At 51.1% G+C, this 14,698-nt stretch overlaps 2 protein-coding genes across 7 annotated transcripts in view; one reads left to right on the forward strand and one right to left on the reverse strand.

Moving 5' to 3' along the window:
* Nucleotides 1-14,698, forward strand: part of fbxo25 (F-box protein 25) — a 244,625-nt gene that overhangs the window by 69,402 nt on the left and 160,525 nt on the right. The window lies entirely within an intron of this gene.
* The window catches only part of nhsl1b (NHS-like 1b), a 93,739-nt gene that overhangs the window by 12,207 nt on the left and 66,834 nt on the right, over nt 1-14,698 (reverse strand). For 3 of the 6 annotated variants that reach the window (XM_062467236.1, XM_062467240.1, XM_062467241.1), the window contains exons 2-5: nt 7,329-7,481; nt 3,933-4,051; nt 1,393-1,585; nt 76-207 (exon numbers count right to left, since the gene is read on the reverse strand). In XM_062467236.1, coding sequence (XP_062323220.1) covers nt 76-207; nt 1,393-1,585; nt 3,933-4,051; nt 7,329-7,481 — 597 coding nt within the window. Of the gene's footprint in view, nt 1-75; nt 208-1,392; nt 1,586-3,932; nt 4,052-7,328; nt 7,482-8,404; nt 8,493-11,775; nt 11,960-14,698 lie in introns of those variants that run through there. The other 3 variants (XM_062467238.1, XM_062467239.1, XM_062467237.1) reach the window with 3 other exon arrangements.

Raw genomic sequence — 14,698 nt, forward strand, 5'->3', positions numbered from 1 at the left:
GGGGATGAGGACTGTGGTGGAGGCTGGATGACTACAGGTCTATGGGACAGCGAGCAGCTGGGAGTGGTTCCATACCTAGTTCCAGGTTGACGTTGTCGGGCACCCCTGAAATAGTCTTTCTGCGTTTGACCTTCTTGGGCCGGCGGGAGATCGTGTCAGTGTTAATAAGGGAGCGGCGGATGCTGGCCTGCCGGTCAAACGTTGCCCCTGGTGGCCGGGAGGGCGAGAGCAGGCAGGCGGAAAACACAGGCAACAACAATACCAGCCCGTTAGTGACTAATAAAAAAAGAGGCGCGTGCAAAAACATACAAGATGTCAGAAAGGGTTTGACATGCAAATCAATCCAAAAGAGAAACAGAAGGAACAAACAAAAGACAAACTTGACAAACACACACAAACATGCAGGGCACTGCAGATGGGTACACACACACACGCACATGCATGCACATACACACACGTGACAACACCGAGGTTCTTAGCCTGCCCGGGGCCCTCACGGCATCTTAGGGAACTGCTCTTTCTAGAATATTCTTTGAAAAACCGTCGCAGTCAACACTTTGATGGCCTTGGATTTGACACACAGTGACCATGGGTTTATACACAGTACGTTCGTTTACAGTAATTAGAGTGCCGCGGACAAGAAGCATGCTCTGCTAATTGGTCTGACACATCCTTCAGTTCGTCTGTTTCATTAGAGTTTCCTCGTTAGTACACTCCATTACACCGTCACACTACACTGGGCCAGCCTCTACACAGCCTCTACACAGCCTCTACACAGCCTCTACACAGCCCCTCCAGGAGGCTTCTGTGCTGCTACTGGGAATATGTTGTCACTGAATCTCCAACAGGGCAGCCACGCTTGGGGCCAGACTTCTCACTCAGCGTGTGTGTGTGTGTGTGTGTATGTGCGTGTGTTGCTGTGGTAGTGTCAGCCTCTGTCAAAGCGCTGGCAGTTTGACATGAAGTTATGTAGCTGCCTTGACCTTTGACTGCTCTGTCTAACACCGGGACGCACTGGGCATGCTCAGAACACACATACACCCCCTCTGCTGTTCCTGTATACTAGCACGCGCACAAACACACACACACACAGTCGGGAGCAAGGTCAGGTGGATAGAGAGGGACTGACGAGAGAGAAGGAAAATGGAGAGAGAACACACAGAGCGACAAAGGGGAAGACAGACAGAGAGACAGAGAAGCTAGATCCTGTGTATCCCCAACTAGAGCAACCAGAGCGCTACAGCGTTCTCTACTGTGATCGGGTTTATGAGAGGGTAGGAACACCGAAACTGGTCGAGATCATCTTCAACCCAACAGGAGACGGCCATGCTGATTCCATGGCTGGTTGGTTGCCGGGGGGACCGGTGGGGGTGGGGGGAGGGCGGGTCCTACCTGTGACGTTGATGGGGATGATGTCTGTGGGCACGGCCTGGGCCACCTGTCTCATCTTCTCCTCGGGTGTGGGAAGGGGCGGGGCCTTGGTCCACACCACCTGTCCGTCAGCCTCCGGCCCCTCCCCTTCCAGGGGGGTCTGAGGCGTCATGCAGAGGAGGGACTTGTCGTCCTCCGCCGACGAAGCCGTGGACTGGAGAGAGGGAGGACAGAGGGGTGAGAGGTCGGTGAGAGGAGAGAGGGAGGACAGAGTTGAGCCCGAGGTGAGGGGAAAGAGACAAGAGAGAGATGGGAAATATGTGGGGGGAGAGAGATGCGGGGAGGAATGCTGACATCATAGAGAGGCTCAAGAAGCACAACTGAGTTTGTATGGAAAGAGGGAGAGAGAGACAGAGAGAGAGTGAGAGAGAGAGAGACAGAGAGAGAGAGAGAGAAAGAGAGAGAGTGTTGCACCTGGGCCCACTGGGTCTTGGTAAACCCTTTATATGTCCTCCAGCACTGTGTTTATCATAAACAGAGTGCACATACTATTACACACACACACACACATTTTATTGCCTCTCTCTGACCTTTAAAAGCCACAGGGGCTGTAAACCTGTTTCATGGTCAATCATACACATATTGACAGACACTGGACACACATTTAAACCTAACTGTCAGGAGGGTTGAGAGCAAAACAGAGAGAGAAGCGTAAAAAAGTCAACAGAGGCTGGGAGATGTGTAGGTGAGAGATGCACTCATGCATCAAAATGTGTTCACGCACAGTGAGCTCCCAATCGGAGCATGCTTCAAGACGCGCCTCGCTACAGATCTGCAAGAAGACAATCACCACGGAACGCCTCCCTCACACCTGGCCTCTCTGTGGCCAGGGGCAACACACACACACAATCTTCCAGTCTGGGAGGTCAACTAGCTTCCAAGCACGGCGAAACTTATTTAGTTTAACAACGAATACACTTATTTCTCTTTTGTAAAACAAAGACTAATGCCTATAGAATGCTCCTACTAATCAAAACTCAGGTCTTATACTTTTGGTCTTGTCAGATTGCAAAAATGTGAACTCAATATCACCAGAACATCAGAGATCTGCCAGGTACAGGAAGTGTCAGAAGGTATCCTTCCAGAAACCATCAGAAACTTCCAGAAATGGCCCCAAACGGAGGAGACAGCATGTCCTACCTGTCTACGGCTGCATCGCCCAACACCCCCACGCCCCAACACCATAACCACGGACAACAGAGAGACACGAGTGAGAAGAGTAGTGAGAGGGGCAGAGAGAGGATGGAAGGATAGAGGACAGAAGAGGGGAATATGGGATGGATGGGGGGGGGCATCACTGGTGTTGCAGTAACCCAGTTCCCTCAGTGGGAGAGCGAGCTGCCGTCACCCACGCTTAGCCTCTCTGCCCTGAGGACACGGAACAACAACAGAGACAGGGGCCATGTGTGTGTACGTGTGTGTGTACGTGTGTGCGTGTACGTGTGTGCGTACGTGTGTGCGTACATGTGTGCGTATGTGTGTGCGTACGTGTGTGCGTACGTGTGTGTGTGTACGTGTGTGCGTACGTGTGTGTGTGTACGTGTGTGCGTGTTTGTGAGAGAGAGAGAGAGAGAGAGAGAGAGAGAGGGGGGCCCATGAGTGCTTCAGAGTTTAGGTGGTACCGGGATCTGTGTGGGAGATTGGGTGTGTGTGAGGTGAGTGACGACCCCACATGGTCGAGGTCAAAGGTCAGAAGAGAAGTGGACATTCTTGCAATACCGGGGGGGGGGGGGTGGAGACAATGAAGACCCTCATTAGAGCAGAGACCCTCCAGGACCCTTCATCCTACGCTGGGTGTGGAGGAGAGGGGGTTAAAGAGGAGAAAACAAGGAGGAAAAAAGAGAGCAGAGACAGGGAAACAGAAAGACAGGAAAGGGAAAGGAGAGAAGACTAGCACGGACCTCGACGGGCCATTAAAGCCCTCAGGGTCTCGTAACTCGACAATCGAGAAAACGTCATTTCAGGCCTTTTCACAACAGGTCCTCCCGCTGTATCCGTGTCTGTAGTGTGACCACAGCTCCACCAAGTGTTGGCCACCAGTATGACAGCAGGGTCGTTCTAACAAGCAGCGCTGCGCTTCCCTCAGGGTAATTCACGTCAGCGGGCCCTAAGTGTCACTACACACATGGTAGGCCAGCCATAACAGGAACTCTGAGGCTAATGAGCTCTGGAGGGAAGGAGGAAGAGAGAGAAAAACAAGGGGACAGAGACAGAGAGTGGTAGAAAAAAGGAAAGAAGAGAGAGAGATAAAGAGAGAAAAGTGGTGGGGAAATAGCGCTAATTGGGAAAATACATTTCCATCTTTGACCACATGGGGGCAGACAAGTAGCGTGTTGTCTATGGGCCACCAGAAAACTGTTCCTAAATTGTGTTTGTATATCTATCTTCATATTGGGAAAAAAAAGTAGAGAGTAGAGAGAAGTGAATTATTAAGGAAAGAACAAACTCAGGTAAAGGTCTGTGTGTGTGTTGGTGTGTGTGTGTGTGTGCGCGCGTCGTACCTTCTTGTCGTCCTCGTCGTCCTGCAGGGCGCTGTGGGGGGGCTCAGGCCCAGCGAAGGTGGGGCCCTGGGAGTAGTACTGGGAGCTCCTGAAACCATCCTTTCTCAGCTTGTCACACTCTGGCAGAGAGAGAGAGAGAGAGAGAGAGAGAGAGAGAGAGAGAGAGAGAGAGAGAGAGAGAGAGAGAGAGAGAGAGAGAGAGGAGCTAGGGTTACACACGCACACACAAAACACACACATAAAACCCATGTGCAAACACACGGTATGGAGTATCGGGAAACGGAATAGCACGCACGTCAACAGACACAAACACTAGAAGTGCTGACCTTTTATAGGTAACTATGTATAGAGGTGCATATGGCCGGGCATCATGTTTGTATGTGTGTTTCACATATGGCGTGTGTGTGTGTGCATGTGTGTCTCAGCAGCAGTCTCTGACAGCTCAACCAGCCTCTCACTGGGACCTGCTGTGGGGAGTGAGATGTGTGTGTGCGTGAGAGAGTCTGGAAGTGTGTGTGTGTGTGTATGCATGTGTGAGAGAAACAAAGAAAGAGAGAGAGAAACAGTGTGTGATCCTGAAACAGTGTGAGTCTGGGCGTGTGCCTCTAAAAGACAACCATGTAGCATGATTGACGACACGCACAGTGTGCATGTGTGCGAATCGATGCGAGAGTGCATGTGTGTGTCTCGCGTGTGCGTGTGTGGCGAGGGAGGGGGTATCAGTTCCAGTCTGTCATACGCAGATGGCAGAACCTCCCCCCCCACCCTCCCCTTCTCTCTGCCCCCCCTTCTTCATCCATCCCTCTCTCCGTCTCTCTGGGACCTCTGCATGTCAATCCCCCACCCTCGGTGTCTGTGAGCAAAGGCTCCTCAGTCTAATCTACATGACTAATCAGCTCCGGCACAAGACACACAAACCCATTTCATTTCCCTCACATCCGCAATCTATAGCTACCCCGATGAATCATGCCATCTTCTGTAGAATAGCCGCAATATGCCTGTACATGTCCTTCCAACTGATTGTAAATGAACTTGAAAACCACAGCCATCCGATCCGGAGGTTTCCAGTTAAAACCCCACCGAGCCCGTCCTCCCTCTCTGCTAAGTGGGACGTCCTGACAGGGCGGTCGTGACTCATCCTCTCCGCATTCCCAAGTGACACTGTTCCTCTCCCCTTTTGAACCGCGTGTCCCCCTGCGCTCGCCTCCGGCCGCAGCCCCTCTCCGGTTCGCACGAGCCTGCCCCCCGGTGCGCATGCGCAAAGACGGCCCGCGTACGAGCGGGCCGCTTCGTGCGTGCGCGCTGAGCGATCCACACCTCAGAGACCTGCTTCTCTTTCATCTCCGTTCGGCATAGATAATTAGGAAGTTTCTCTCCTGGGGCACAGGGGCTTGGATGAGGCTAATGGCTAATGGAGCTTAATGGAACTGAGATGGTGCGTGTGTGTGTCAGAGAGGGACAGAGCGATAGAGATAATAAGAGGGGGGGATGTTTATGAAGCAGTTGAGATGAGGTAGATGAGGTATTACGACCTGTTTACCGCTTTTTGTTAGATGTGACCACAAAGTGGTGTGTGTGTGTGCCTGGGAGTTTGAGCAGGGCTCCAATTCGAGCGTGGGTGAATGTGCGTGCTACTAGTGTCATGTATCAATGTCTCTACCAGTGAGTAAGCACACAAGCTTCTCATATCGATCCCTATCTTTTATAACGGCGCATCTCATCACTCTTATGCAACACCCGGACCGACCTGTCGGCACGTTGTGTGGCTAGATGTGACAACTCACGGGGTGTGTGTGTGTGTGTCACCGGCCAATTAACTATTGATCTCTCATGGACCAGGGTTGATATTGAACTTTCCTAAATTTGTGTGTGCGAGCAAATGTCTGTGTGTCTTTCCTTTTGGTAAAAACCAATAGTCAGTTTCCTAATCACAAACACTGAAGTGTGAGGGTGAGTGACCCTGTGCTCTGCTCCCCCGGACTAACACAGACTAACCCCAAGTAAACCAGACTAACCCCAAGTGAACCAGACTAACCCCAGGTAAACCAGACTAACCCCAAGTAAACCAGACTAACCCCAAGTAAACCAGACTAACCCCAAGTGAACCAGACTAACCCCAAGTGAACCAGACTAACCCCAAGTAAACCAGACTAACCCCAAGTAAATCAGACTAACCCCAAGTGAACCAGACTAACCCCAAGTAAACCAGACTAACCCCAAGTAAACCAGACTAACCCCAAGTGAACCAGACTAACCCAAGTGAACCAGACTAACCCCAAGTAAACCAGACTAACCCCAAGTAAATCAGACTAACCACAAGTGAACCAGACTAACCCCAAGTAAACCAGACTAACCCCAAGTGAACCAGACTAACCCCAAGTAAACCAGACTAACCCAGTGTAACTCCTGCAGACCTCTGAACCTCTAAGGCCTCACACAAACTACAGCTCACAAGCTTAAGATGAGCACGAGCACATTCACCTTTGATGTTTACCTCCCTCTACGCTTCCAGACCATTCTACACTGGAGCGACAGGGTTGTCCTGTCATATCTGCAGCTTAGGGACGTTTCACAGGAAGATGTGTGTATCACCTAAATACACAGTCCCACTCCACCGGAGACTATCACTGCACACCTGTTGGGGACGGGGGGGGTAACCAGGCTTGGTGGTCCACAGGTGTGTATGGTGTGTGTCATGTTTCAGGGACAGTAAAAACTATGAACAGGACAATGGGACCGAAAGACAAAAGTCTTGTGTCTCTGTGTGTGTGACACCGTCCTAATGGAGGCGACTCGGTGGCACACAGTGATCATCCGGTTACCTTATCCATTGTCTCTTTTAGTCTGTCTCCCTTTATCTCTCTCTCCCTCTCCTCTTCAACCTCTCTCTCTCTCTGTATCTGCTTGGCGCACACGGTCACCTTGCATCTAGATACACATGTGCCTGAACACGCACACCTGAACCCGCCAACACCACGGCCACGCTCACCTAACTGGCTCCCTTGTTTTCCCTGGAGCCCTGAGGCAAACAAGTGGCCCCCATTTCCTGGTATTCTGCCTTGTCGTTATGGGAACATGGCGAGGTGGTGTTGTGACATCACGGTGTGTTTACCCTCCGCGCTGCTCTCCGGAGGGGGGATGTCACAGTCGTGTGTCACACAGCTACACAAACACTAAGAACGGGGGCGCTTTAACAACGCTGCCACAGAGCTGCGTTCCGTGTGAACGGCAGGAAGTGATCGAGGCTGCCCAATCGAGCGTGCGCATGGACCGGCTTTCCTAATCTTAAGCGTCGATCTCCACGCTCGGTGGTTTCTTTGATGTGGTGGTCGAGGTGGTTCTGACTGTATACTAATGTGTTCTGTATGGGGTGGGGGGGGCGGTCCCGGTCCTTACCTCTCAGCGCGGTCTTGAGGTTGACCTTGGCCTGGCGGTGCAGGTCCTCCACGCATGGCGGTCGGCTGCCGGGCAGGAACACGTTCTCCTGCTGGTGCCAGGGGGCCGTGTAGTGGACCGTCCACTTGCTCTCCTCATCCAGGTTAGACACCGCTACACACACACACACAGGGGGGAGATGAGGTTGGCATGAATATAGTGCTGAAATACAATGGAAGAGCAATGTTGGCTTATTTCACGGGGACAAGCTGCACGGCCCATTTCAAAGTCTCCCGAGAGTGGACCTGCGGAAGCCGTGAATGAATCAAACGAACCCCTCTGGTGTTAAATTCACATTTCACAAGTTGCTGCACGTGCCACGTGCAGAAGAGGTAGAGCACATTTTTATCTTAGGATGTTCGGTTTGTTTTTCAGGCGGAGAGGAAGAGGAAGGATGAAGAGCTTTGCCAGCAGGGGTTGGTAGAAAGGTGTGAGGTTCTACACCAGAGTACTTCACAGCTCGCTGAGGGGAGGCGGGGGAGCAACCAGCAACTGAAAATTGACTGAAGTCTCTCTGTCAACACGCAAGCAGTCCTACAGTATTCTCATCTCAGGTCCAAAACTGCAAATCTAAAAGATTGCCCTGCCCCAAGATCTTCATGATACAGATTGATTCTGTCTTCCGAAATATCATTGGTCTTTGCAAATGGTCCCTCACAGCATGTGTGATTCAAACAATTCTGTTTCCTTATGCTTGTTTTTATATTACAAACCATTACATGTGTTTAAAAGGTGGATACAGCTTGGATGATGAAACTTTTTGGAGCAGTTAACACAAGGCGGGGCGAGGCGCATAGGAGCAACCCTAAACAAGTTGCGTTCAAAAATGACATACAAAATCTCTGAGGTAGCTCATATGCTGGCCGACCCTTTACTGATTGGATTTCCCTTGACTTTTCATAAGGACATAATGTACAGAGGAGACAACAGCCTCACAACTAGCTTAGAGACTATCTGAACAAAATACACCAACACATGAACCAACCTGAACAAAGCACACACACCGTCTCTCCCCCCCCCAAAAAAACTGAGCTTACCAAGAGAGTGTATCCATGCCACAACAGGCGAGAGAGTGTGTATCTCCATGTGACAGAACACTGACTATCTGTAGTCCCTGACGTCTCCTCAGCAACAGAACAATGTGCCAGAGGTCCAGACCGAGGCAGGAGACTGCAAGCCGTTAGGGAAGGGGGCGGGCTGAGGAGAGGGGGGTGTGTGTGTGAGAGTGTTGGTGGGTGTGTTTGGCATGTATGAGGGCTTCACAGGTGCAAATGGCCCATGGCAGGAAGTGTGGGAATGTGTGTGTGTCGGGGGAGGGGGGAGGGGTGGGGGCCTGATGGGTATTCCCAGAAGTGTAAATGGACAGTCAGACGACATATAAGAGTGTGCCTGGACATCTTACTATGTGTGAGGAATACACAAGATAATAGGCCATTCAGTACAAAGCACATTAGTTTGTTCATTCCTGACCAAACAACGTGCCACTAACTGCACAATACTATCAAAGTCAGTATAATTAAGGGAAGTGTAGAATTGAAGAGATAAAAAAAAGATGTCGTGTATGTTTCTGTGTGTGTGTGTGTATGTTTGTGTGTGTTAGGAGGGGATGGGAGGCTTGTCCAAACATCAACATCAACAGAGGGCAGTTTGGGTAAACAAGCCCAAAACGACAAAAGGAAAGTCCGGCGGGAAAGTTAGAAAGTGTCTGGAGAAGGGGGGGAGTGGGGTTGGGGGTCTGGACTGGTGTGTGTTCTGTGTATTTGCTGTGTGTTTTGGGGGCAGGCGTGAAGGGTCCACCCAGCTGACCGGGGAAGTGGCCGTGCAGCTGACCGTTAGTGTCTGACGTCTGTGTGGAAACAGGAGCTGAAGCCGACACCTCGGTGACGGCCCGGCGGGCTGGCCGTTACCTGCCTCTAACGAGAGAAGAGGGAGCTCTTGTGTTCATTCATGTTCTCTCTCTCTTTGGTAAATGTTTTGCTGTAATGCCCCGGTCATCTGCCGTGGCTTGGTCTCTCTCTCTCTCTCTCTCTCTCTTCTCTCTCTCTCTCTCTCTCTCTCTCTCTCTCTCTCTCTCTCTCTCTCTCTCTCATCTCTCTCTCTCTCTCTCTCTCTCTCTCTCTCTCTCTCTCTCTCTCTCTCTTCTCTCTCTCTCTCTCTCTCTCTCTCTCTCTCTCTCTCTCTCCTCTCTCTCTCTCTCTCTCTCTCTCTCTCTCTCTCTCTCTCTCTCTCTCTCTCTTCTCTCTCTCTCTCTCTCTCAGTCTCTCTCCTGCGGTCGCGACGCACACTTCTATTTTATGCCGTAAGCGGACGACCCATATAAGATCATAAATCATACACACATGCCAAGCCTGAGCAGTGTGTGTGTGTGTGTGTCAAGGTTAGTCGGGATTGTGTAATTACCATCACAACTACAACCTATTGTTTAGGAGTGTGACCACTTAGATCAGAATCATAGATTAGATAGCATCAACACGAGGCCTGGCGCTATTTCTCTGTCTCTGTCTCTCTCTCTGTCACACACATTGCAACACACTACTCTGAAAACATGCCTGATCAGAGGTGCATGGGAGCAAAAGGGAGACCCAGACCCAAGGGCATGGGGGATCAGGGACACAAAGCCAGCATTGTCCCCCCCTGCATCAGTCTCCACATCAGGCCTTTCACCACCACAATACCCCCCTCCACACCCCTCACTCCCGTTTACCCAATCACACACACAGGCGCAAAAAGCTTTTCAGCTGTCCATTAATCCCCCCTTTACTCCCCTTCCTACTTCTACCAACGAGGGTGGGATCAAAATAAACTGATAATCACTCAAACTGAAACGACTTCGGTCCAATGTTTTAGCCCGAATTCTCTCGAATCAATAGATTTGTGATTTGTTCTCAAAGACTCACGATCACACTAAGGCTAGAGTGTCGGGCCACACACACACACACACCCACAAACAAACAAACACACCCACCCACTCCACAACAGTCAATAAAACACAGCGGTGCATATCGCCAACGTAATCCTGAACCGAAACCCTGATCAGCGATCAATCAGCACATCCGTGTACATGGATAAGCATCCATCGATACGCCGATCACTTTCACACGCACTGGACGAGGCGCACAGGCCCCCTTTGGGACGTCAGGAGCGGAAGGGCCGCGCCGCGTCCTCCATCGAGGGCTGGAGCGGGAGCTTAGCAGGTCATAACCATCTTCATCCTCTCTATGACTGTCGTGACAGGATTGTGACAGGGACAGGGTTAGGGGTGCTTAGCTCACGTCCCATCAGGCAGTCTGGTCTCGGCCTGAGGCAGCGCACACACACACACACACACACACACACGATCACCTGACCGGACCCAGGCTGTCCCGCCGTGGACACCCACAGGGCCAGGCGGGCACATGGTCGGTCTGTGACCGTTACCATCTGAGATTCTTATCGTCTATTAGGCTGTTATTCTTTTGAGATGTGTTCGTGAAAGGAGTGGGTGTCTCTGAGGTGTGGCGGGTGTTTCCCCTCCTACAGGTACACAGCCGTTTCATTTCCCCGTGTGTCAGAACTTTATTAGCCTTCAGATACGCTGGTTGAGGGGAAGGTTAAAAACTGCTAAGCTAATGATTAACGGTTACGCGTACGCACACACACATAGCACACAACACACACATATATAAATACACTTGAGATTAGCATTATCACAATCAGCTCATACTAAGACCCTATCACAAACCCTCACATGCCCAAGGCTTAACACGCAAATTCAATGACACATAGTTTTAGCCTGGCTAATAGGCACTGTAAGTTCGCAAGGGATATTTTGGACCGTTGGCCTGTATTGTAGGAAAGCAACGTAAGAAGAATTGTGAGAAAGAAAATTCCCGCTTCACTCTCAATGTTCATGCTTCAATCACATTATGACCGACATTTACTCTATTGACTCTTTTTTTGGTGATTTAATATAATCCAAGTTCCCATTCTAAAGCTGTAAGTTAACCATTTTAAAGTGCTGACCTTGTGGTTACTAGGTAACTGAAGACACAGCGGGCTAGTCAGACAGATCTAAGGGCTGAGAAGAGAGGGCTGTGGAGTTGTCTGTCAATCCCATATTAGACACTATTGTGGACCACGAAGGACTACAATCACTGAATCTGCTAACATGCCCCAAAAAACTTAAATGGGTTATTTGCTACTGTCATGGACACCTCCGCACTGGGCTTAGTTATAAACAAAACCGAAAGAAATGCAAACCTGCTGCCATGGATTTAACAGTTTAAATGAAAAAACTGCTTGATGTCCTTTTTAAAATATAATTTCCAGAACATGTCAAACTTTCTTTTTTATGAGAACGCTGAAAATGATTGACAAATCCGTGGTTTTAGAAGACGGGAAAAACGGAGCCAAAGTATTGATTTCTTACCCTTCCTTTTGAAGTATTTAATGACAGACTTCAACGAGGTCCCAATGAACACCATTATTCCTGTTTGTGTGTTGTGTGTTGATCTCCTCAAGAACAGTGCTCTGGTGAGACACGAGGAGAGGAAGGGAACAAGAAGACCGGAACGAACAACACTGCTGCCGCACTCCTCCTCTCGTAGTCTCACTCTACAGCGGCAGAGTGGAGACTGAGCGTGTGTTTGTGAGTGAGGAGCGTGTGTGTGTGTGTGAAGAGAGCGCTACTCCCTTCACAATGAGCCTCTCCCCTATCCCTCCCTCCCTCCCACACTCACCCACCCCTCCTCCCTCAGGCTGGCTGGCCCTGGGAGACACACACACACACACGTGTAAACACACACACACACTGCGGGAGGGGTGTAGGAGCTGGCCCTCTGTTCCCCTGTGCTTTGGTTACCAAGGAGTTCTTCCTCATCCTGTTTCTCTTCATCTCTCTCTCTCTCTCTTTCCCTCTCTCCCTACAGAGCTCGGAGGAGCGGAGCGTTCAAACATGCGTCAAGCGGGTGTGATCAAGAGTTCTCCTCTTTGCTGTGAGGTGTGTTGGGATTTCCACGGCGCCGCTCGTCTCTGCTCTCTCTGAGGGACCCGCAGGGGGACACGCCATTCCCTCTCCTCTATGAATTTCATTGCACTTCTCCCCTCTTTTTTTTCTCCATCTTTCTTGACACGTCCTCTTTTCTAATGTCCCTCGTCCACTCCCTCCCCATCTCTCCTCCCTCTCCCTAATCAGACTGCCCGAGGTGCGAACGCACCATCAGTGAATCTGTGCCACGTCAAGAGAGATCCTATACAATCCGCCTACGGTCCCAGTCAGTTCATCATATATGCTTATGCTCACGCTGCGCAGCGCGCGCGCGCACACACACACCTTGCGCTCTGCCGCAAACCCGTCGACGCACACCCACAGACTTACACGGGAGACTCAGAACGACGCACACGCAGACGAACACACGTACGCACCCGGCCTCCCGCACAAGTGCACACGCAAACTCTGTGCTCCCTCGCCCCCCTCCCTCCTGCGACCCCGTTTCTTTTCATCCAAATGGATGGGGGGGGGGGGGGGGCTGGAGGAGGGAGAGTGAAGAGAGGGGGTTGGGGGGAGGGGGGGGGGGGGTTGTGGGCTGCAACAGGAACCTGAATGGGTTTGCAAATGATCCTTAAATTTATAGCTAACAGTGCCCCCCCCCTCCCCCCTCCCACCCTCCTCTCCTCTCTCTGCCCGGTCTGTCTCTGCAATTCTGAAGGGGAGCGCCACTCGCTTTGTGTGCGTGTGTGTGTGTGCATGCCTGTGTGTGTGCATGCCTGCGTGTCTGTGTGCATGCCTGTGTGTGTGTGTGTGTGTGCGCGCATGTGTGTGTGCTCTGCTCCGTCCCCCTTTCAGTGTGATCATATTTGTGCCAGAATCACACAGAGAGGCATTCTGCAAGTTTACCCTCTCTGCCTCTCTGCTCACTCTTCTCATTGGCAAACTGCCCCCCACCCCCTCCCAACCTCCACCTCCACCCCCCCAGTCCCCATGCTTGCGTCGCAGCCCCTGGCCAGCCCCTGGCCAGCCCCAGGCCAGTCCCAGGCCAGCCCCTGGCCAGCCCCTGGCTGTGCTGGTGGGGATGTGTGAGGGCTGTGCGTCCGTCTGGCACGCGTTACAGTATTAAGGCAATATATGCAGACGCGAGCCTACCAGCGACCGCCATTAAAGAGCCCATTGTTCTCCGGGCATCAGACAACACACACAGGTCAACAACTCGATCCACCCTGTCTGCCATCAGGGGCCAAATCTAGGGCATCTCCAGGATTAGTGCTATTCCTCCATCCATCCACCCATCTCAGACACGATTAGAAGAAAGGAGACTCCCAAAGCTTCGATTGTTTCAATTGTTAACTAACTCCACCAGAGAACATATGGGGTTTGGCCCACTGTACACTCTGAGGTGCTGCCCACATCCCCGAAAGAAGCTTCTCTAAACTAATATCACAATAACAGGAGATTATGAAGTCAAGATGCAATTTATCAAACAATATGCTTCCTTTTGGTGTTGGCCATGTGAGCTCAGCTGTTTTGCTCCAAATTAAGCTTCTTTTTACTCCGAAATATAGGCCTTCTTAGCACGTGAATAATTCAACTAAAAACAACATACCGCTCCCTAACCATTAGGCCTATGGGAAAGATAACACACTTGCTTTAGCACGGAAGAACAATCTCTTCATGCCATCACAACATGATGACGCGCCTAAGACAGAGGTGAACTTTGCAAACGAGAAGAAAAGGAGGTGATGGGATGATAAACGAGGGTAATAAACTTGAGTCCTGTTGAATGAAACATTGTAATGAAGCCTGTACCATGCTTCTGACAGTCAGATAATAAGGTGGGGTGAGTGATGAGTGACTCCTGCTCTCCTCCTCTTTTCTTTCTTTTCATCCGTCTCTCCGCCCCGTTTTCACACCCCATTTGGATCTCCCTCTCAACCGGCTGTTACCACACACACACACAAGCAGGCTAGCACGCACGTTTACATGCACAGCCACAGTCAGCAAGTTGTGAGCCGTAACCTCTACTAAACTCGGAAGCGCACACACACACACACACCATGCTCTCCCCTCCCTCGCTACCCAGACTGTCGAACACTCCAGACTCAAACCCCCATCCCCTCCAGCCCCGAATCTTTCAGTCCACCATCGTCCGCAACCCCCCTCCCCCTACACCAGCACCCCCCTCCTTCCATTCACAATAACCCAAACCAGTCTACCCGGAAGCCCCCCTTCCCCCATCACACACCCCACCCACACACACACCTCCCCCACCTCTGTCAGATGCACAGGGCAGTATTTCTCTAATTGGACTAAAAGAACAGGGAGCACACACACCGGCCTTCCAACCATGGTTGGAACC

Source organism: Osmerus eperlanus, chromosome 8 (assembly GCF_963692335.1).
Source record: "Osmerus eperlanus chromosome 8, fOsmEpe2.1, whole genome shotgun sequence".
In the NCBI taxonomy this organism is placed as follows: Eukaryota; Metazoa; Chordata; class Actinopteri; order Osmeriformes; family Osmeridae; genus Osmerus; species Osmerus eperlanus.